General features: G+C 35.1%; 1 protein-coding gene across 1 annotated transcript in view; it reads left to right on the top strand.

The window, feature by feature from the left end:
• Positions 1-24,682, top strand: part of TBC1D22A (TBC1 domain family member 22A) — a 276,396-nt gene that overhangs the window by 121,571 nt on the left and 130,143 nt on the right. The window contains exon 10 of the mRNA XM_072401624.1: positions 11,446-11,521. Coding sequence (XP_072257725.1) covers positions 11,446-11,521 — 76 coding nt within the window. The remainder of the gene's footprint in view (positions 1-11,445; positions 11,522-24,682) is intronic.

Genomic DNA, 24,682 nt, shown 5'->3' with positions numbered 1-24,682 from the left:
GCTTTGTTTTTAACATCACACATGTACTTTTATTTGGTAATACTGATATTTGTGGTTTTGATTCATGTAAAATATTTTTTTGTTGGATTTACTTTAGCATAGGGAATATAATTTCCATATAATTTTGCTAACTTGTTTGTGACAGTTATATGCTTTGTTTACTTTAATAGCTACATATATAGCTGTGTAATGCTGAGAATTAGCATGTAGCATCTGTGTACCTGTCCTAGTAGAAATAATCATGGTTTTCGTCTTTTGATCAGGTTAAATTGGGTTCCAGGAAGCCTTTGTACAACTTAGTATTGATTTCTCTTTAGTGCTGTAAATTACCCAAATCCATGTTTTTAAATGTTGTTCCATTTACTAACGAGCTCTGGACTTTTTTTTAAATGCATACATTAGTAGATTGGTACAAACACTTACTACTTTTAAAGCCGCTTTCTCCGACCTATGTTCTACATAACTTCCCATGAAATCTTTCCATTTTGCTGACCTTGTTGAGTGGTCTTATATAGTTATTTTACTACAGTATGATCAGAATAATGAAATGTTTTTTTTTCTTGTATAATCAGAGTGTCTTGGGCAGGGTGTACTATTTTTAATAAACACTATTGACCAGAGATTCTAAAGTAATATGGTATATTTACTGCTGATATGCAAACTTGCTTAAGAAAAAATGAAAATAGAAATTAGGCCATTGAAAGAGTATAAGCAGTGTATCAAGTAATAAATCTGTATCCATGCTAAGTTACACCTTGATTATCATAGCTATGTTTATTGAGTAAACTGCAATACAATACAATTTTTAATAATTTATTAAATCAATTTAATAAATATTTATATATATAATATATTTATAATATATATTATATAAAACAAGCATATTGACATACATTGTGTATGTATAAATATTTAATATAGGTTAGTAACCAAAAATATTACATGCAGAGTGGGATGTATTAGCCAGTATCACACTGTAGCTGCTGCAGAGGTAGCTAGATTTTCTTTTCTGTCTCTTTAGCTAAGCTATTATTCTCTAGGAATCCTATGTCATTTATTCATATTTGTTACTTTAATTGAAAGTAGGATATTGATTCAAAGTGTTCACATTTTCTGAAATTACTAAAATAACTGAAAGTACAGATTCTAAAATGCCTGTAGATGTTTTAGATGATAGCTAAATGGGCCAGAATTCATGTTGCCAAAATCTAACTGTGATAATGAAAAAAGGAGGAAAGGGGTTAAAACAAGACTTTACCAAAAGACACATCCAATAATCACTTTTTATTTACCATTGAACTGGAAAATCCTAACTAGTATGTGTCCATCTCCAGTCCTCAAGAACCGAATACAATAATTATGGGTTTATATTTGTATATACAGGGTAATAAAAAAACTGAGAAATATGACAAGCATACCTATATGGGAAGTGGGAGGGGGGTGTATTACTTCACATGTATCATGGCTATATGCTTCATTTAATTTAATTTTTACTGCTAATACATACCTTTTTTTCTATTTTGCCTGTGTATGATAACTTAGGGGGCCCATTTATAAAGCTGCCAATTTGCATATGCAGAAATAATGTCACATTTGACATTGCCCTATTTATAAAATTGACAGGCAATATGGTCACCACTTTTTTAAATGATTGCCATTTTATAAATAAGCGGACAATCTCCACTAATATTGATGGTTACACGGTTACCAGTACATATATACCTCTTTCTAGATTACTTAAACGCCTCCCCCACTTTATAATAGCTGTCACCATAGAACATAATAAAGATCAGTGATGTTAGTTTCAAAAATCCCATTGCTGTCATTGCCTTGTATAAAAAGTGGTGATCACAGCCTAAATGAAATGAATAGACTGTTTATGCCACTTTTAAATATGTCAGTCAGTTACTCCATTCAAGTTGAATGGAGCTTCTGATTACTAATTTATAGAAATTACTGTTTAGGTTTAAATCTGCCTTTTAGGTAAAAAAAAAATGGTTGGTATCACAAATTGGCTTAGAGCTAAATATACCTCCTTTTTAGCTTTAAATGTTTTCTGACTGAATGGAGGCTTTAAAAATGTTTCTAACTGTATCAGTATCAGTTAACAAAACTTATTGGAGAGAGAGGTTCAGTTGAAATGCTTTCTTCCTCTGCTTGTCAGTTAGCAGTAAGAGGTAATAATGTTTGGATGGTTTGCACTACAAATAATGACAGTCCATAGGAATGGAACTTTGCAATATATCCAGGGACAAGGCAGGCAAGAACCTAAAGTTTACTGGCATTGTCACAACCTATTTATTAGTTTGTTAGGAAAGGAATACTAACGTGTTCCCATTAACACCATATGTATAAAGTTGCAGCCCCTGGGATATTCGCCTCATCCTTTATCCTTTCTCTAGTAGTGGGCTTATTCTGAAAGCAACAGTGACACCTTTGGGACTCCTATACAGGTGGAGAGCAGCAAAACCTAATGAAAGTTACATGGCCAGCACTTCTATTACTCAGCTCACTCTGCTCCATTAAGCAGGTAGAACTCCATGGGGCTCAGATGTTTATTTACCAATGCTTGAATTTTTATGAATTTGGATGAACTGCAGTGTGCATAGCAAATGTTGATTTTTTTAATGTAGATGGCATAGTGATATCAGCTGTCTGTAAGTGAATAACTGATCATAAGACATTAGATCTATCAGATGTAGTTGTTTCAGGAATATTCCAAGCCCTTTAAACAAAAATGTATACATTTTTGTTGCTTAGTAGCCATGTGGTGCCCCTCCGCTCCCCATTCTTTAATCCCATTATATGTGTATTAGGATATATGAACTTTAGGTTTGTCAGACCAAATATTTTGGTTATATTGTATCCCATTGTAGTTTGCAGTTTTCTGTTGTCTCTGCAAAATGGAGGAGAGAGGATTTTTTAGAAATTACCGATTCATTCGTAGGTCAAACAGAGGCAATGAAGGTTTAAGTTGATGAATATTCAGATGTTTTCTATAAAAGCAGTCTGTCTTAACCATGATGCTTGAAATAAAAGATGTCGACAGATAATGAAGCTTTGTATGTATTATCAACATGGCGCCAGTAGATTTGGGGCACCCACTGTAAACATTGACAGATTTTGCATTTCTGTCTTGCTGGGAAATCTGGACTGAGGCACTAAGAGCTTAATGATGGGGAAAGGAGTTGGGACTCTGCAGGGGGCTAAGTCTGCAGTATTAACTGCAATTAGGTATACAGTCCCTAATGCTTACAGATAGCTGCAGGGCAGGAAATAATGTCCTGCAAGTTGTTTCATTTTATAAACTGCCATAGGGAACAGGACAAATAGAGTGTATATCTTGAAATGAATAGTAGCAAATAGAGCTTTAAAGTAATGGTGCTGATAACAAAAGTAGACTGTTTGAAAAATGACATTTTAGTGAGTGTACTATCCTAAATTAATTTACATTGCAATGTAAAAAATAAGCAATAGTTATAATTAAACAATTAAAACATTGGCTGAATCTGGATATGATTTGGTTATTCAGTATAATTATTAATCTAAGTTGGAGGGTAAATATTACTTTAACTGGATTGTGTATGAACATATGCATTAAAGGGCATTGATAATCTTTTTAAAAAGTGTATGGTAAATATTCTCAATGTCTGATAAAGGTTTTAAAGACTATCTATGCATTTCATACATATATATGTCCAAGTCACATCTATGTTTACTCATTATTATGCAGGGTGTACTTTCTGCTGAAGTTAGCGGTTGTGCTTTACTACATCTTTCTCCCAGGGCTAGTCTGTCATTATGCTCAGTCTAATATGTGAAGCTAATCAAGTATGCATATAACACAAATCTTCCAATGCCTCAACCCATACTCTTTCCTTTCCGTTCAATTAATTATAAAATATGGAGAATACCATTTAATTGATTTAGGTGTAAAATCCACTACTCTGTGAAATTTAGACTTTCTCTATATATGAACACATATACTGTAATAGAAACTTGGATTTGTTTCCTTTTAAGTGGCATACTTTTACCCTAAATGAAGGCTTACCCTTCTGTTTTATTAGGACACTTGAATCAAATTGCCTCTCAAAATTTTCCAAGTTTTTTTTTTTTTTATTATTATAATGGATTGCTTCTTGTTTGAAGTGCTCTACAAGAACGTTACTACTTTTTGTACTTTTATAAGTTTTTCTAAACTGTAAATTGTAATGTATTGCTACTTATCAGTGCCTAGATGTAGTGAATAGATTGATTTTATTTATTTATTTTTTTATTTTAAATACCATGAGTGTGAATGCCATGTTTTTTCATCCATTTGGTGGCTTTCCTTACTTCTTCACTTTATCTATACAGAGAACCATAGTAGTCTCTTAGGCTGGGCTTTAAATATGTCTGCCTTAGTTAATCTCTATTACATGGTGAGTAGGGGGTCTTGGTAATTCACATTGGATTCCTGGAAAAATCAACAGGTCTTTTCTGTACTTGTTAAAAACTTTCTAATGAAACAAATCCACTACATATAATGACTGGTAAACTGCAATGAAATAAATAAATATTTAATTTTGGGTTTACTTATTGTTTATCACTTTACATATTCCGCTTTTACCAGACTAAAGCCATCATCACAGAAGCATTTGCAAGGCTTGGATTGTGGTCTGCAATCACATATAATAACTAATAGACAAAGATTCTAATTGGTCTTTATGTGTACTGTTTACTTTATGAAACATGTTGGCATACTCAGTTCCATTCATTTATGACAACTATTGATTTGCTCAATTGAATTGGAATTTAAATTCCATTAAATTTTTAGGTTCACCATTTACTTGTAGTCATAAATTTTATACAGGAGGGTCATCTGTCTTCAAGTGCCCTGTTAGTATCTCTGATTTAAATAGTCATACATCAAGATAAATCAACAAATAAAAGATAATAAGTTGAACCTCCCACTTCTTTTATTCATGGCTTCAAAACTCCGTCCAACTGAATCCAATAAATTGTAGTAACTCCTGGAAATTCTGGGAGAATCTATAGTACATTTGCCACACTGCTTTTTGCTATGGATGACCAGTAAATATATTGATGCTCATTTTTTCAGTAAGTTTTTAATATTTTCTTCTATTTTGCTTTACATTTTTTTTTTTACATTTTTTAAAGGCAGATTTCCTAATAATGATAGCAATGGATCAGTTATTGGATGACTGTTGAAAGAAAACCAAGCAACTTTATTCTGATTTGTCTAATCACCTATTTTCTTTGTTGAAAATTCCCTCTTTCAATTACATAAATGTTATCAATAATGTTTTTTTTGTTCTTATTTGTGATTGTAACCTTGATTTGAAAAGCCAGGTGTACATGAAAAGCATGGCTGTTCCCTGTAATATGCAAAGTGCAATTTATAATTTTCATAATTTTCAATTGCAGCACATGGTTGCCTCTGTTTCCTTTTTTGGTATTGCCCAGCTAGCTGTTTGCTTTGATAAAGAGCATGAGCTCCTCAACAAATGTAACACCAAACCACCTTTTGTTATTCAATAACCTTGCACTGAATAGTCTTGCTGAGTAATGAATAAATGCTACCTAAATACCTTTGGTGACATGAATGTAAATAAAAGCAATCTGTGTAAAATCCACAAGTGATTTCACAGCCAGAGTATATTCTACTTTTTTTTTGGGTGGGGGGCTATCAAGTAGATGCCATTAAACCTTACCTTGAGTTTTTTGTTAGACAAGTGAGGCCATGTTAAGAACCACATACACTTTATTATGGGAGACAACTGACAAATCAGTCTTCGGTATAATCGGATGCAAAGTGACTGTCTCAGTAGTTTAATTTCCTTTAGGGATAAAAAGCTAAAAGGCATTTCTAATAAATCTGACTTGCATGTCTTTGTCATCTCACAGTAAATACATTGTATTATGTCAGTTTTACAGTGTATTGCATTTTCTAATAAAGAGTTTAACAGCATTTATAAACTCTGGTACATGTTTTAGTACAGCAACTACAGTTTTTGTTTGGAGCTATATTTATCTTTTGTAATTAATGATCCTTTGTATCTCATGATATTTATTAGCTGCCTTTTTGAATGTTATTAGTATCTAAACTTATCTAAATTTAAGCTTAAAGAAAAACATCTTACTTGTCAAAGTCATAAATTTCTAATAAACGTAACACGTCAGGTGTTTGCATCAGAACTACTTTGCTTACAATACAAGTCAATGGGAATGCAAAAGGTACTTTAATAGGTTGATGCAGCTGAGTAGAAGGTCAAATGCACCTGGTAATGAACTGTGAATGTTTTGTGAAGTGTCTTCTCCTAAATGCAATTGAAGAGCACCTGAAAGCTAATTTTATTTGCCCATCAACACAGGTCATGTAGTTGAAAAATGCCACGTGTACCGATGTGTGGTATTGACTAAAGTATGTCAGCAAACTATGAACCTTCCAGAAGATCCTTATGTGATCTAGGGGCAGCCATTGCTGGAATCAGCTTTCAAATTATAAGATCTGGAACAAGCATGCTATAAATGAGTGTCAGAAAAGTGTAAGAATTTCTTATCTTATTATACTTGTTCCAGGACAGTCACTCAGATAGCATTGAAGTCAAAATGTTTGCCTGACTGTCAATGAAAAAGCATTCTCACAAGATGTTCCTGGCAATAGCAGCTTACAAAATTCTTTCATGACATGTACGTGTTCATGAGATATAGTCACCCTTTGCTCGTCTGTTCCGAGCAAAGTCCAAATCCACATGCATTTTACTCCCTCAACACAATTATACTCCCCTTCCCTGCTATCACTCACCTCACCTGCCTTTACTTGAGCAGGTGAAACATACAGGACTTGATTTATTAAAGCTCTCCAAGGCTGGAGAAGATACACTTTCATCAATGAACCTGGATGATTCAGCAGACCTGGAATGGATTTGGTCTGGGATTGAAAATATTTGCTAACAAATAGCAAATTACTTTTAAATATTCCAGGTTTTCTGGAACACCCAAGTTCACTAATGAAAGTGAATCTTCTCCAGCCTTAGTTTTTTTTTAATAAATCCGGCCCACAGTACCAGGTGATTCCAGATATGGGAGAGCCTATGGTCTTTTCCCATGTGAAACAAGTAAGGCTGCTTACATTAGCTACTGACACTGCCTTGTTGGTATCTTCTTATACAAGTATGACTGCAACTTCATGTCATGAACTCTCTAAAAGCAGAACTAAGTGAAAATGAAAAAAAATGACATCTGCCTTTACTTCCGCAGATCCCTTGATCCCTCTGGAGCTGTCTTTTATACGGTTCTGCGTTGTTCTGGTTTCTTGCTTCTTCCCAGCACAGAGGAAGCACTGAGCATGGCCATTTTCTTCCCTCTTCTCATGTCCCCTATTTACGTTACACCATCTTGCTCTGCACAGTTGCAAGATTGGGCGACATATGCTGCTGTATTTGTAAGAAAAAAAAAAATGCGGATCTCTCGGCACATTCGTGACATAGGTATTCCAGGAGGCTCTGCCCCTCCCATTCAGTATTTACTATAGTAAATACTGTACTATATACAGTACTATACTTTGTTATATAAAGGGTGGGTGGGGTTATCTCTCAAGAAAAAGCTAATACCTTTATTCAACTCCTTAGCTTCCTCTAGATTAACCATTTCAGCCAGCTTTTTCTAGGCACACTGTTTTTTAGTAATCAGATTGACTTGGACAGGACTGGACATCATGTGTGAGCACTGCCATTCTGCAGTTAATCTAACAAGTCAAACATTCTTTGCGGTCATTTGATGTGAGAGGTAAACTCCACATGATTGAAGTCCTTCTTCAAGCCTGTGATTTATTTGTTTGGTATAGGGATGAGGAAACTGGACGTTATTATTTTTAGACTGTATTTATATAGCACTAACATATGACACATTTAATAGGGGTTGCAAATGACAGACGGATACAATTAGGAGGAAGAGAGGAACCTTCCAGAAAGAGCTTACAATCTAAGAGATAGAGTAGCAAAAAAAAAAAAAAAGTAATACAATAATAAAAAGTACAATTATGCTTTATTTGGCTAGTTGTTTTGTAATCTGGGTTTACTGAATAAGTTTTTCTAGAAACTGAGAGTTGAGAAAATAAGGATTCATTTACATTGAATAGATAAATTATAAGTTTTATTCTACCTGAGGGCTGGTAGTGTGGTAGATATTGACAGCTTACTGCATATATCCTTTTGTGCTTACTTGGTAAGCCTGTCTTTTTTACTTATGTGTCTCAGTTTTCCTTTTTGGTTAGGAAGCCATCAGAGGGTGTTGATCTAATGGATAAACTTAGGTGTAAAGTTCAAGATGTGAGGATGTTCCACAATGATCTCCCAAGAAATGCTGAGTAAGATTTAAGCTTCTTTACTTCTTCAGAGAAAGGATTAGCCACACTTAGTGTTAGGACAAGTGAGCTTTACTAAAGCTTTGTACACATTTGTGTTAAATGGAACAAGATTGTATTAAGCATAGAACAATACCCACCAACACCTTGCCAATCATTAGTTTGATTGGCACCACATTTGTAGATTTCAGTTTCCTCCATGCTTTGGTACATCCAAGCTACCCTTTTGCTGTATGACTTTAAATATATCACCTTTGTGTGCTTAGCTTATAGATGTTAAACTAAAATGAATGACATTTAGTTGATGATAATGCACTGTGTTTAAAAAACAGATTGTTATATTCAATAAAAATGTTGAACCTTTATACTTATCCTTTGTTGCATCTCAGTGTTGCTTAAGAAAGGTTTCCTGATGGTCATAATAGTTGACAGCACACCCATCCTGAAATGGCTCATACAGTTACATTGCACTAAATTCCACTTATAGTGACAAATACAATTTTAAATTCCTAAAGTTAGCCAATATGCATTTAAAAGTTGTAGTTTACTAGTACCAGAACAAGCCTATCCCTTTAATAAGTAATTAAAATGTTTTGGTTAAAACTGTGTTTTAACATCAATGATTTTATTTAAATTCCACATCTGTAGACTTTACCAATTGATTGCTCCAAACAACTTTTTAAAATGTTTTTTCTATTTAATGCTTGGAGATTTTAGGTCACTTTTTGGGGCATCTATTTTTCATAGATGCTGATAACATCATCTGAGTTTTACGTTTCTGCCAGTTATCTTTCAAGATAATAACTTTGGGCAAAAAGAGCAAAGCTGAGCTGGCCAAGGCGCTGAAAGACATTTTTGTTTCAGTAAGGGAAATAAACGTTAAAGCGTGTACTATTAATCCGCTCAACAGAATTTGAAGAGGCATGTATGAAATTTCAATGAAATGTGGGAACAACGTTTGCCTGTACTAAACATTAATATAATGTTTCTTAGATTGCATACAGAAGTCGTATGCAAGATCCCTTTCTTCTGAGTATTATTACAGACCATTCAAGACTCTGGGTTCCTGTGTCATTGAATCTTTTTTTTTTTTTTTTTTTTTTTTTTGAAAGGGGATAAAGTCAGTTCACCTATTGAACACAGACAGTTGGAGACAGTTTAACAATCAGCTGCATCAGTCACTTAACTGTTCAAGCATGTATTCAATATATGAATCATATTACAGTCATTTTTCAGTCAATTTACCTATTAAATTTTTCAGAAAGGTTCCAATATCTAACAAAATAAATTGTATCACAACATAATTATAATGACCTTTGATTGCACTAGTCTGTGTTTATTGCTGTGCTTATTTTGTGACAATATTATGCACTATTCTGTTTGTGATAGTGTGATAAAAGAAGCCCAGTTCTTGTGTTCGCTCCCTTTTTTTTCCCCGGCTTTTATAATTATTAGAGTTTAACATTGATCTGTTTTTAGTTCTCAGCCTAAGGCATCTAAAGCACCTCTGAAAGGCCTCGTAAATGTTCAATGCTATCTGTTCATTTGTGTGATTGCTTTCATTTGCTGTAAAAAGCTGAAATATTGAATGTTTCCTATGTTCAGATGTTTAAGCATGCAGTTGGGAGGTATTAATATTATTTATTATATAAAATTTAGGTTGGTTGATAAAGCTCATTTTTTTATTTGTTTTCCATTGCTCAAATCCTCTTTAATAAACTGGTTCCCACAGCCTTTTCATATACCTTGCTGCCTTCCAGTCTGACACTGACCTCTTAACCTTGGAATGCACAGAATGAAGTGAGTCCCCACACTCCATTGCATCACAAGAATGTCAGAATCTGCCCCTTTAATAATAAATATTATCAAAGAGCTTCAAGCCCCAATGTAGAATATTGCTGGATTGCATCTGCCCTGTTTTGGGGTTATAGTAAAGTTGAGAATTCTTTGTAGTATAGACCAAATTTTGCATCCTATCTACAAATGCAAATATTTACAGATATTCGCTAATTATCTAGAACTGGCAACCCAATTGTCAACTGCATGTTTACTGTAAATGTTAGTGGTGGAAACCCCCATGATTCCTAGCAGTCTGTCTGCCCCATGTCTACTTGTTGACTGCAGCTGGTTAACAAAGGTGAAGTGCACAGGGTCTTCCGTCCTAGCAGAATCAGGTGCCATTAGTGGGCTCCAGAAAGGAAACCGGTAGAATCATGTTCCAGCAAAGGAATTTTTACCACTGGTGCATTTGTACTACCTTACTCCAGTTTTACTTGCCTAAGGACTACCTCTAACCTGGTCAGAGTATGAAGCAAAACTTTCCTGGACCCAAATGAAAGCAGTGTATCTTTTGCTTTGAAAGATACTAGTTTTCTGGCTGTGCCTCTAATTATACAGAAAAGTTTGTTCACCTGTAACAAGTTTGCTTGTTAGTAATGATTTTCTAAATTCTGGTTTTCTTCATACTGGTTACTGGGAATATATTCAAGCTAGTGTTCAGATTGACAAGCAGACATTTAGCATTTACAGAAGAATGTCAACAATGTCACTGGACATATTTTAGTCAGCACAGGTTTCCTTTATAGAAAACTTAAACCAGCATTACTGTACTCTCCTTTTTAAAATACTAATTGCCTGGTTGTTGTAGATGCAAAGCATTCAATTCCTTGATTCAGTCACTGTTTTAGATCACTGTTTGCTGATCAGAAACTCTGATTTTACTAGCTACATGCTCAATGCAATGGTTAAGAAAGTTTTGCCACCGGGAAAATGTATTTTCAGTAGAAGGCCAGTCATATTTCTTCTTTTTTGTACTGAGCTGGTTTGTTTTAAATGACTATCCTTCTTTTATTCTACTGAAAAATGCACTTTAAATTTAACGGTGTGAATAATTGATATACTTAATTGGTCACATTTCTACCCCATTGAAATACTTATTTAACCAATTCTGTTCTGATATTGGATTTTATTAAATGGTACTGTGTAACATGGAGGACAGACTTTTACACAAAATTCTTATGTTTTTAAAATGCTTCAATAACTATGATTCAAAGAGTTCTGCTTTTGTGCCTTTGCAGGATAACTACACGTTTGCACAGCCAGGAATTCAGATGAAAGTGAAAATGCTGGAGGAGCTGGTTAGTCGTATTGATGGTAAGTTGTTTGGAACTGCTTCAGCTGCACCAATGTAGAGTTACAGCACAGCAAAGTGATATCCTATCAGTACAATTATTTGCCATGCCAGTCTACCTCAGTATGTCTCATATAGGATGTCATCCTCAATCACGATGGGCCAGAGTGCCATTTGAAAGGTTTCTACAATGCATCATTTAAAGTCAAGTTACTAGAACACGAGTCTCTTCAAATATTTTTGTATTAGGCTTACACTGTAAAAATTCAGTCACCATTTCAGACACCTTTCAGCTCAGCAGTGGTCAGGCACAGAAAAAATTGTATCTGTTTCCCAAGTTATTCTGTTAATGTTAAAATATTAAATATTTTCTTTTTTTTGTGGCATTAATCCAATTTTTTCATTAATATGTTAAGGGGAACTTTGTAAGCAGAAGCAACTGCTTCTTGTGAATTTTCTTTTTTCCTTGGCAGCCAGTCATAGTACTTCTATCATTATCTCCCATGTTGTATGGCTGCTTTACCCTAAAAAACCCTTCCCTCTTTTCTTATCCCAAATTTATTCCTGTAGAGTATTTTCTCTTGAAATTAGCTTATCTGCTAAATTCTGAAAGAGTTAATTTCATGTTTAAGTGTACTCATTTATCTTTTGACAAATTACACATTGTAGAAAATAATTCTAGTGATATAAAAAATCTGTGTTTGAAGCTTTCCTATCTTTCTATTTGCTCAATGTTTTTACACCATCGGAACCCTTTTATGGCTTTAAAGGAGCAATCCCAAAGAGATGATAGGTAGCAAAAATGTTTCAAATTCTGCGGCATGAACTATAGGGATTGCAGGAATTTAGTAAGTACTTAAGAATGGAAAGGGATGGGTACACATGGCTGAAACCTTTACAATAGGAATATTGTTCCTTTTTAGTATGCTCTAAGATTAAGAACTTGGGACCTGGTCTCAAACATTTAGGAGTAATGCCCAACCTTCCTTAGGAAGCATTATTTTTTTGAAAGTGTAATGAATCCTTGAAAAAAAATCTCCCTTCAGGTATGGTAGTGGATAGTTAATGCTTGCAAGCACATTTGGATATACATATATATGTTCCTAAATTAAATGGTTAGAAAATGAAATGACCAATTGGTATTTTTCTGCCACTCTCCTATATTTTGAAACTGTAATAATCAGCTGCATTTATAGCTAGTTGCATGGTGGTGTGGGGTAGGCTGTAGTATCGTAGTAAATACATTCATCAGGTTGGTAACACTGCCGTGCAAACATCTCATAAAGACTAAGAACTGTAAATTTGTTTAATGATCATCCAAGATATGCACATATATTTCCAAAGTTCATGGGGTGATCATGGACATCCAAAGTTCAGGAAATTAAATTATATACATGTATCTGTTAATCAATAAAAAGAGTGCAATAAACGGTACATTTTATTTATAAAAAAAATATATAAATAGACCTCTAAATTGCAGACAAAACTTGGTATCTGTTTGAATCATGGCTTCTATGCCTGTTTTCTCTCCCTCCTCAATTGTGCAGAGACAGAAGGACATTTTGTATGTAAAATTACAGCAACTTATTTTTCTCAACTACAATTTTTACATGTGCGTTGAGTATTTTAGTTTACAAAATTCAAAATGTAAGAAAAATGTGGACAAATATGATTTGTAGTTAGGGCTCCTAGCTCTTAAAAGAATTCCCTTTGTGAACGGCTGGCTGTCATCGTGCCACTGCAAAATTTAATTAAAAGAAATTCGACAGATAAAGCTGGCCCATTCTTTAAATATTCTCTTGATAGTTTGTTAAATTAATGAACAGGGCATTAACAAAGTGATGCCAAGCAGAACTAAGCTTTTTGTGACACTAACTTGTCACTGGTGAAATTGAAAACAAAAAAGATTTTTTTCTTACTTAATAGAATCCTGTAAAAAGATTATTTTCTACTGTTTATAATCGCAAACTACATTTTTATTTACAATCTAAAAATCGTATCAGTAATTTATGAATTGTATTTTTTTCTGTTTTCAACTATTCATGATAGTAAGAATAGGTACATGTGAAAAGAAATTACCTGACGACATATTTAGAAAACATTTCTAAAACAATTTATTAAGAGTCTTGACAGAAACACACTGTATATGTCAATTCTAACAATGAACTTCTGTTTTTCAAACAATATACCATTTTAAAAATTTAGTTTTATTGTTTTTGTTTTTTTAATAAAATTCTTTATTAAGTTTTTGTAGATAAGAAAACAAACAAGGCAAAACAATAACACAAATAAATAAAATTGACGGGCACAGAACAAATAAAATGAATTACAAAGCTTAAAATTTCAGGGTCAGAAAAGAAGTGCATACAGTTCAGTTTTGTGCAACAGAAGTCCACATAGCCTACATATTAATTTAAAATACAAAACCACACATGGTGCAATAATGACACAATCAATAGTTGGAAACAGATAACTGAATTTGTGAGCAAAGAGGGGTACATAGCTCGTTATACTCAGTGTCCGGAAGACATACTTCCTTCCAATAGAACCAGGCATGTTCTAATTTTCCTGAACTATCATGTAGGTTGACCGTTAGGTCTTCCATGAGCATAATATTATTAATGATAGTGAACCACTGTGCTACCGTGGGGCAGGTAATTGATCTCCAGTTTCTTGGTAAGCAGAGCTTCACTGCATTCAGCATATGACTAACCACTGATGTTTTATGGAACCTCAGTGAGAGGGAGCTGTGTTGTAGCAGGAAGAATGAAGGGTCATCACGAACAGGATAGTCAGTGAACATTTGTACAATTTCCCTGACCTTATTCCAAAAGGGTTGTAGGACTGTGCAAGCCCAAAAATCTGCCTTCTTCCACCCCACTGCACCAACAACGGTCAGAGACCGATGGGTAAAACATATGTAGCAGGACAAGAGTACGATACCATTTGGTCAGTATTTTGTAGTTAAGTTCCTGGAACTTACTGCTAACTAACGCATGGTGCGTTAACGAAATCACTTCTGTTGTTGGTCAGAGTCAAGTGTAATATTTAACTCTCTCTCCCACGCAAGCATATATGGGAGGGAGGGCAAACCTCAGGGAGGAAGATAAGCAATAGCGTACAGAGAGAGTGTGTCTATCTATCCCTGCATCGGAGTAGAGGGCTTCAAATGGGGTGAGCGGTCTAGCAAACCCAGTACTCCGTGGTAGGGAGTATAAAAAATGAGTCAGTCGTTGTGCTCTCCAGAAGCCAATTGGTCTTGAATTGCCCAGGTTAGCCAGAGCCAATAACCGAGTCCAGGAATTGTTACAGATAAAGTACACAGCCCTATGGAAAATGGCCATATCAGTTCCTTTCAATAAGGACTTGGGGAGCCAGATTGGTAGGGTCTGAAGAAGATATAGAAACCTTGGTAATACATTTATTTTAAGCACCTGGATTCTACTAAACCAGGATATCGTCGGTGACCTCCATTTCAATAGCTCAGCTGTTATTTGTTGAACAAGTGGGGAAAAGTTTGAATTATACATTGATAAATTTTGTTAAATCCTTGGCCAAAAAAGACACCTAAATATCAAAGGCCATCCACTGCCCATTTAAAAGAAAAATTCTCTGCTCATGGGTTAGTGTGAGATTCAATGCCTCTGATTTACTGTAGTTGATTTTAAACTAAAAGGTTGATAACCACACTACCGAACCTCTTAAAAAAATTAGCATTGTATGGCAACATTTCAAAGTTTAAACGGCAGATTGTCAGCAAATGCTGCAATTTTATACATTTTCTTCCCCAGTTTAAGCTCCGTAATATCTGAATTGGCCGCTATAGCTCGTAACAAAGGTTCCAGAGTCAAAATAAATATGAGCATAGAGAGAGGGCACCCCTGGCATGTACCGTTTGATATAGGAAAATAATCTGAGAGGGTGCCGTTGACCCTAACTGCCGCTGAAAGACATTAGTAAAGTGATCTAATTCAAGCTAACATGTTCAGCTCCAGGCCAATATGCAACAAGGTCTGGTCCATAAATATCCAGTTCAGCAGGAAGAGAGGCGAGGAGTGTGAGGGGCTAGTTGAATCCAGTTGAGTGCTTTATTGGTGTTATCTTGCGCTTTTGTCAGGGGAACAAAGCCTACCTGGTCAGTGTGGATTTGTTTTCTAATGACCTGTAGTCTCATTGCCAGGATTTTAGCAAAAAGTTTTAGGTCCCATTAGGAAATGGGTCTATAGCCGGAGCAGCTGGTCGGGTCTTTACCCTCTTTGGGAATAACGGTGATGTGTGCCCTCAAGAGGTCTGGGGAGTGTCTGCCATATGGGGCACCAATATCTCCTGAATTTTTTTTTATAATAAGCTAGGGAGAAGCCATCTGGTCCAGGTGTCTTACCAGAGGGCGTGCAGGCTATCACTTTATTAGTTTCCTCTCCACTAATGGGGGATTCCAACACTTCAATATCACTTGAGGAGAGCATGGGCATCTGGACCCTGGTCAAGTACTCCTTGACAGCTATTGCTATCGCTAAAATGCAGCTACATTTATTCCCACGTTCATAGTAGGAGCGCCTGCATTTTGCTTAGAAGGCTTTGGCTTTATTAAGACATAAAGATGACAATTGGGATCTCAGAGAAATTAGGCTGTGGACCAATTCCGTCCTTGGGTCCCTTTTATGCTTTATTTCTGGTTCTCTAATATGGTCAAGTAATTTCACAATTTCTTGCTGCTGTGCTTTTTTTAGTCGCGCTGCATGCTTAATTAAATGCCTCCCAGATTACCATGGGTCTACTATCCTGCGTGGTGTTTGTGGCAGAATAAGCACGTAATTCTTTTTCAGGTTTTTTTTTACACCACCAGGTCCTTCAGGAGGTTTACATTCAGTTTCCAACTGGGGGTGTGTGAAAAGAACGTATAATCCCTTTTGCAAGGGTTAAGGATTCTCCAAGCATCCAATAGTAGGTGGTGGAGTAAGCACCTTTTTAAACCTTTTACCCCCTCTGGTTACTCCACCAGATACATCTTTAGTGGAATCTACAGCTGGTTCTGGGGTGAAGTTAAAATCCCCTCCTAGCCCCAGAGAGAGTTGTCTTTACGCAAACAGCTTCTGTTGTGGTCTCTCTTTTTATTTATTTGTTGAATCCTTTATTAAACATTTGGCCTCTTGCAAAGTGACATACTTGATTAGACAATATTCTTTCTCAGTCATCATACCATCCCTGTTTTGCTGTTGCAGTGTTTGCCAGATATATCAGTTATTGGCTCTATGCTACCAGACAGCTGTTATTAGGATTTTTCATTTGTACTATTGCCAAATGGAAAAATTCCCTTGTATTTTCATAGTACAGACAATAGTAACTGATTTTATATATGCATTCCCTCATTTTTACACATTTGCTTTTAATCTACATCAAATGAAAAATATTAAGAAATATAGTTAACACAAGTGAAAATTTTTGGTATGTTTATTGATTGATCAATGTGATTTTTAATAGGCTGTTAAGATTTATTTCCAACAAGTTGATCAATTAAAAATCAATCAGATTAAAGATGACTTGTGTTATGCTACCTTTAGAGCTTGTGTTTTAGGAAGGACACAACATGAGTGAGGCAGGTAAATCATTTGGTTCTCTAGAGTAGCAGAAAAAGTTTAAAACTTTGAGGAATTGGATAATGGTTTGTGGTCAGTCTAACCTTTTTTTTTAAATTGTTTTATTTTTTTATTTATTATTACTAAATTATTACTTATTAGTCTTACCTTACAAAGAAAAAAAATAGTTTGATCAGTGTTCATAAATCTTTGCTGGATTTTCCCATCAGGAATATTAACACTAGTGACGCTACTAGTTTTCAAATCTCATAGAACTTAACTAAAAATAAATGTAACTTAAAATCCTTTTTTTCTGTGTGTTTGATTATTGCATTTGTCCTTGGGTCTGGTCTTGTTGAAAACAGCCTTTATTGCCAATGACATCATCTCTAAGAGAAGCAGGAGGTTGTGTTTTTCTTCAGCGGTGTCAAACTCAATTACACAGTGGGCCAAAATTAAAATCTTAGACAAAGTCGCGGGCCAAACTTGAAACTGAAATAGCACCGCTACTACAATTCCCTGCATCAAGAAAACTGTCCAATGCAGGGCTTAATGTTATGAGTGGCTGGAACTCCCTCTACACTGAAATAGCACTGCTACTACAATTCTGTGCATCTATAAAACAGTCCAATGCAGGGCCACGCATAGACAGACAGAGGCCGCTGGTCTATAGATACGAGTGATGCCGCTACTACAATTCCCGGCATTACTTGTGTCTCTAAAACAGTCCAATGCGGGGCCAGGCATAGGCAGAGAGGCCGCTGGTCTGTAGACGGGAGTGATGCTGGAAATTGTAGTAGCGGCGCTATTTCAATTCAGCGCCAGGCCAGCTGCAATTCATGTTTAGGATTCCTTTGGGGACCAAAAAAAAGGACCTTGCAGGCCAGAGTTTGGCACCCCCTATTCTAAGTCATTCAGTTGTGTATTTAGGTTTATAGGCATAGTTCTGCTTTAGGTCTGTAGTCATAGCTCGGCTGTGAACCCAGACATTTTAGGTACCAGATTTGAACATATCCACTGTTGATTGAAAAATATACAAAATGTTATATTTTTCTGCTTAAAAAGATAGTGAAGATATTCATTAATGAGTTGGGTTAAAAAATCTGATCCGAATATGCATGACTACCTAAAATAGTGCCAACTTGTTAAAAGTTGACTGATAGTAATGGGCTCTGGAAAATAAATATTTGGTAATGCACACATGTTAGTAATGCAACCCATACACATTTATGTGTCATATAAATGGGGCTAGATTAATCTGACGTTGTCTATATATTTGTGTTAATAAAGTATACTCAGAATAAAAGGACAGTATTGAGTACTTGTTGCGTAGCTGAACAAGTCAAATAAAATGTTGTCAGATTTTCGATTACCTGTCCAACAAACAATTCAGTGAAATATTTCAAGTACCTGTCAGCAGCAGGCCACTGTACTTTGAGTCTTGAAATAGCCTGCATTTTTTTTAATTATAGTGATTACCAAGTTCCTTAGTAAACACCTTGTGTTATGCAATTTCAGCTTTGGGAAAATGCACCAAAGACTAGATAGTTCATGGTCTTTAGGTGGTTATTTCATTCTGGTAATGTCCTGATAGCTGTTCTGGCAGTGCCACATCTACATTATTCTTCTGTGTTTTCCTAGCATGTGTAGCTCAGAAAGGTTAAGTAATGTTTTAACCTTCCTTTTTCTGCCCTCTACCCTTCTACATATGTTACACTTCGCACAGGCTCAGTATAGAAAGCTGGCTCTTGTGGAAATTGGAATAAATTGAGGTCTCATGTATCCAAGTTCTGCAGATGTTAGACATTTGGCAGTTCTGTTGTTTGGCTCCATCTGTACATTTGTCAGCTGATTGAAGCATATCTGGTAATTATGTTAACATTCCAGCTTTGTGACATAAATGGTTTTAGGCAGAAATTTTCTGAGATTTACAAAATCAAATGTAAGTCATACCTGTAATGCTCTTCATCTGTTTCAAGTCATATCCAGTATACCTAAATGAGAGACTGTGATTTAAACAGCTAAAATTATGTTTAAATACTAAATTGTGTTGCTGAATGACCAATAAAACCACATTTGACAGTGAGGTATACACATTTTTTTCCAATCCTACGTTTACCAGAATGTTTCTGAATTTTCATTTTACACCACAAAACCACTGGTAAAATAGCAAGCTTTATTTCCAAAAACAAACATGTGAAACTTTTTAGGTACAATTATTAAAACAACTTACACTTTTAATTGAACCATGATAAAATCCCAAGGATATGCAATGAAATGCAGTGACCATATTAATACATTTTTTTTATACTCAATACATGGTGTTTCTGTACGTGTTTTGCATAATTTGCTTTGTCGTTAGAAACACATTTTTTGCGTCAACAGACTCATGTCAGCGACATTGGTCAGAATAATGATAACATTGAATACAACATCAATTATCATACCAAACTTACTTACTGCAACACTCTTTATCCAATTGACCAGTGATGTGTCTGGAATATTGGCTTTTTTTTGTATTCCCCTAATTATTATTAACTGGCCAAATTCCCTATGATAACTTTATCCCTGGGTCTTTAGGCTTCTGTTATCCCTGCAGAGAAAAATATCCTTTTTTTGGTGCCAAGATCACTGCCTTCATGACATGGAAACCTGCAATTGCCTTCATTGGGTTGCGGTCCTTGTTGAATCTAGGAAAATGGACCAATGTAATAATACAAAAGTTTACCTGAATCTTTGCATTGCACATTTATTGGTGGACAGTGCTATTTCCCTATTGACACAGGTCAGAATGTGGTTTTAGGCAGATCACTTCATAGGTAGTATAAGATACTTTCCTTGTTCAGAGATCCTTATAATACTCAATGTCAATCCCAGACATTTTTTTAAGCCGGGTGGGAAGATATTTTAGGATGGCAGCCGTGTATTGTGACCCAACTCTTCAGTAACCACCCAAAAACAGCCGGGTGGTTACTAAAAGTGCCAGGTGTTGCGCCCAGCTGGGGAGAACACTGATATTATCCTAAATTGTGTATGTAGGATATGTAATATGGTGGTACAGATTCCATTTAGCTGTTGGCTTAGTGCTTAATGAAACATATAAATTTACATAAAAAAGGGCCTGGAGCTCAGTGCTGACTGTACTGGACAAGACTAAAAATGCTACTTTTTCAGGCACTAAATAACGAAACTCTCTTGCTATTATGTAAGGACATCTGATAAACTAATATTTGGAAGTAACCTACACAAATGACAGTTTTTACTAAACAATGCTAGACAGTAAAATTTAGTGACAGAATAATGCCTGAAGATGTTGTAAAAAAGACTGATAACTTGAAGTCTGGTCCCAAAAGCATACATGACCCCTAGGTCTGATGGAGACATATTTGTTTGGAAACTTACAGAACTACATATTATAACATTATACAACTAGTTTAGCCTCTGGGTACCTGCGATATGTTTGCTAACTGGAAAATACTTGTTCATTGTTGGATCTAATTTCATTTCTATGTCGCTGCAATGAAATGGTCTAATAATGTTTTATTAAGAAATAAAAAAGCCTTCCTGAACAACTAAAGTGCCTGGCAGAATGAAGATTTAAATGTGTGTTTTCTTTGTTCAGTCACTGTTGCTTCCAGGGACTTTTACTGCTGTCAGTTTCCTAGTTGTCACAGTCATTTTCGGTAAGATATCCCCAGTAGTTCTATTGAATCTGTCACCTTTTACATGCTTTAAATGACAAGCACAAGGCATCTTCAGTGCTTACTTTGTTTAGTATTCTGTTTTAAAATGCTATCGATGTTTATGTTTCTTGCTGTGAAACGGTCTACTGTTGTGTTACACCTTCTGTAAAGTTAAGAATTAGCACTAGAACATTTTGTACTTCAGATGCAAATTCAGACGTAGCCTGGCATTTGCCACTAAATGTGCTAAATAAAACAAAATGTATTGTTTTATTTTATTCTTTTATCTTTTTTAATATTATACAGAGGTTTTGTTTACTTAAAGCTCCATAACAAGGTATATTCAAGAGTAGGTATTTTTACTACACCTCTTTAAAACAATAAATCATGTGTCACATAATACGATAACATTTGTATAAGCAAGCTGTAGCTATAACACTGGTCAACAAACATTTTCTTGCCAAACAGATTAAAGTCATTTTAGGTTATGTTTGATGCACAGATTCCAAATATGGTATTGGTTTTGCTAGATTGGCTCTAGTTTTTGAAATATGACCTCAATAATAACCTCATAGAAAACTAATGAAAAATGAAAATTAGGCAAAATTAAACTAGATATGCCTATGTATACAAAATTAATTTTTTGAAATACTTAATGGCAGTATATTCTATATTCAGTATATTGACAGAACTAATCACAAAGAAGTCATTGAAAAACTTAGTTTGTATGATTTCCTTTAATGCTGATGATCAGTACAATCACGTTGAAGGCTCCAACAGAAGTCTGCCATCATGTGTCTATCCCATATGCCCTGATACCTCTCTTCCATCACCTTTATAACTTGATGGAACCTCTCCACTTGTAAATTAAAGTTAAATTCCTTCAATAGGTGTAGAAAGGTTTGAATGCAAGGGTGCTTTGATTGTCATTTACTGATTTTTTGCATAAGCCACATTTATATAAATTTCACTTGGGAGAGAAAATTTGCTATCAGTTGCATTTCATTTATTTCAATTTCTATGATTAAAAGATTACGTAATAATTGCGTAAACTCCAATTTTTTTGGATCCTGTTTAGTTTACTATCATCATGTTGACTGAGAAAGAAGTACAAAGTTTTAAATAGTGCCTTCCATCTCTAAAAGAGCAGGAATCTTTGTCTCCCATCTTTTGTTTTTTAATTATGTCATACTACATTTCACATTCAGTAATTTAAAGATATGAGTACACCTGATGGCAACTATTGAGTTTTGTGATGTATTTAAACAAACATTAAAAAATGTTTATATGCTTCAAGATAAAGATAATATACTTGCTTATTGCAGCCTTCCTTAATCCTAACAATATGTCTTGGGATGTGCGGGTAACTCTTGAAACAGTTGGTATCAAAGTGCATGCATCTACAGCCAGAAAAAAATAGTAACTTTGTGGGAAGTGTGCAATAAAGCAGTTTATCATAAAGCATATAGGAAAAGATTAGCTCTTCTTAAACATTTTTCTGTAGACTGATAAATCGGATATAGAGTGGTTTGTCCACAGTAAAAAAAGACATATTTGTTTCAAACTGAAGACATTATTTTGGAGGATGAACCCCATACCAACTTGATGATGGTTTAGGTTTGCTTTGCTACAGGGTATGGGGGGCTTACAGTTATCAAATCAACTATTAATTCTGTTTTATAATAAAGTAAATTTGAATAAAATGTGAAGCAAAGTCACCTTGGCCCTGCCAAGCTGCAATTGGACAGCAGAATGGGGAGGCAGAACCATGAAGGCCACACTTATCTGTCTTGAGCTCAGACTTTGGTTTGTAGAGATACAATGACTCAGGATACTACTGTGTTCTTTGAAGCTGAACTAAACCTGCACAACTCCCCTAACTCTGTTAAATGGGCAGCTCAGCTTTGTGACCAGAAACCAAGAGCCCCTTAGGCAGGTAAGACATACTGTTGCAGCAGGGACACACCTTTTCTTTTTTCAATAGTGGTGCCCTACTACATTGTATCGTCAGTTTAACTTGACCTCACAATGTACAGGTAGTCCCCAGGATACATACAGGATGGGGACTGTAGGTTGGTTCTTAAGTTGAAATTGTATGGAAGTTGGAACAGGTACAATTATTTTAATAAATGCAATTAGGACAGATCTTTGTCTCAACATATTATTAGGCAGTGTGGTGTCAGTTACTGTATAAAATCCTCAGTGTGAGTTAATCACAAACAAAGCAAAAAAAACAAAGCAAAACATTTTTTATGGAGCCTAAACATTCATTAACTTATGGAGCAAGCTGTGCTTTTTTTATGCAAAAAGAAACAACTGCAGAGTTTGTCTTGCTCATTAAAATGTTACAAGAGTTTGCAGAACAGCAAAAGACGACTTCTGCGAGTCGTGGGAACTGCCCCTCCCCCCATTAAGCCTCTGTTCTGCACACAAACAAGCAGAAAACCCTTTCAAATCTAGTTGTTCATATGTCCGTTGTCCTTAACTCGGGGACTACCAGTAATATGTATCACATGTTGTATTAGGTATTGTAAAGTGAACTTCTTCTGACATTATGTTTTATGCTTCAGTATTTACAAAACATAATAGCACATAGTTGATCAGCTGCAGCATACCATAAAAAGGCAAATATTGAGTCTGACTCCTCTCCCCAAAGGTGCCACCGCTGCATCTTATATCTGCCCATTCAATGCACAATGATTAATGGAAATCCTACATCACCAACATGTGATGTATGCCTCCCAAGTAATGTTAAAAGCAATATCTCCTGAATGGAGCAACTGCCAATATGTATAAAGCCCGCTGCTAACAAAGGCTCAGAGGGATAACGACTAATAGCTGTGCACACGTTCAAGATCTGTGAGGCATGCCATAGAAAATTGGAAATAATATTGTTCAAAGAAGGGGTTGGGTGGGTGGTTTGTCGCATAGGATAAGGTTTTACAGTTGGAATGTTGAGGTACAGGATAAGCAACTATACTTGTAAACTTAAGTAAGTGTTACAGAGTCTGAAATGTCTATTTCATTTATTAGGTAGAAGTAACAAAACTAATGTTTGCTTCTCTATCTTTTTTTTTTTTCCTCCTTTTCCCTTTTAACAGTTTTTTTGATGTGTTCACAAAGAGCCTGTTCCAAGAGATTACATAATAAATGACAGACGGTGAATTAGTTAGAGCACAAAATAAAAGGTTTTATAAATACAGAGCAGTCAGTGGCAAGTCTGCTTCTACATCACTAACACAACACCACAATAATATTTCTATGCTGTCTGTCATTAAGTTTCCTTGCAAATATGGTGAGTTATGATTTCACTGTACAAAAAGCCACTTTACAGTTTAATGGAATTTTCTCCTGTTCCACTTTAAAAGGAAATGTAAATGTAAAAGACTTTTCAAGTCTACCCTAGAGTATAAATAATGAACAAATTTATTACAATAAAAGGTGAAGTACAGCATTCTGCTTCCTTTTCTGTTTTCATCATAGGAGTAAATCTGTCAATCAATAAGTACATAGAGGCAAATGAGTTCCAGATTAGGTAAATAATTTGTTACATTTTTCATTATTTTTTAATAGTTTTCTTTTTATCTAAATTAGGCATGGTACATTTGTACTTGGAAATACTAGATAGCAAGAATCTGATAATTAATCTTCTTAGCAGAGTTTGTGTGTTGTGCATGATCAGTACTGACAGCGTTTTATGTTTAACATTACCCAGGGTTGCAATATAACCTTATTATCTGAATAGGGCACACCTTATCCACATCATCACTGGGAAAGGCAAAATGTAAGCTAACGAGTTCTGGCAAATTCATTCAGTAATCTATCTGTTCCTTGTTAATACTGTGTCATTGGTGAAAAAAATATATTTCCAAATGTTGATTAAACTTTGTTTTAGGTTATGTTGTAATTTGTGAAAATGAAAATT

The sequence above is a fragment of the Pyxicephalus adspersus genome, chromosome 2 (genome assembly GCF_032062135.1).
Source record: "Pyxicephalus adspersus chromosome 2, UCB_Pads_2.0, whole genome shotgun sequence".
In the NCBI taxonomy this organism is placed as follows: Eukaryota; Metazoa; Chordata; class Amphibia; order Anura; family Pyxicephalidae; genus Pyxicephalus; species Pyxicephalus adspersus.
The sequence above is the reverse complement of the archived record's forward strand: the minus strand, read 5'-3'. Positions and strand labels throughout refer to the sequence as shown.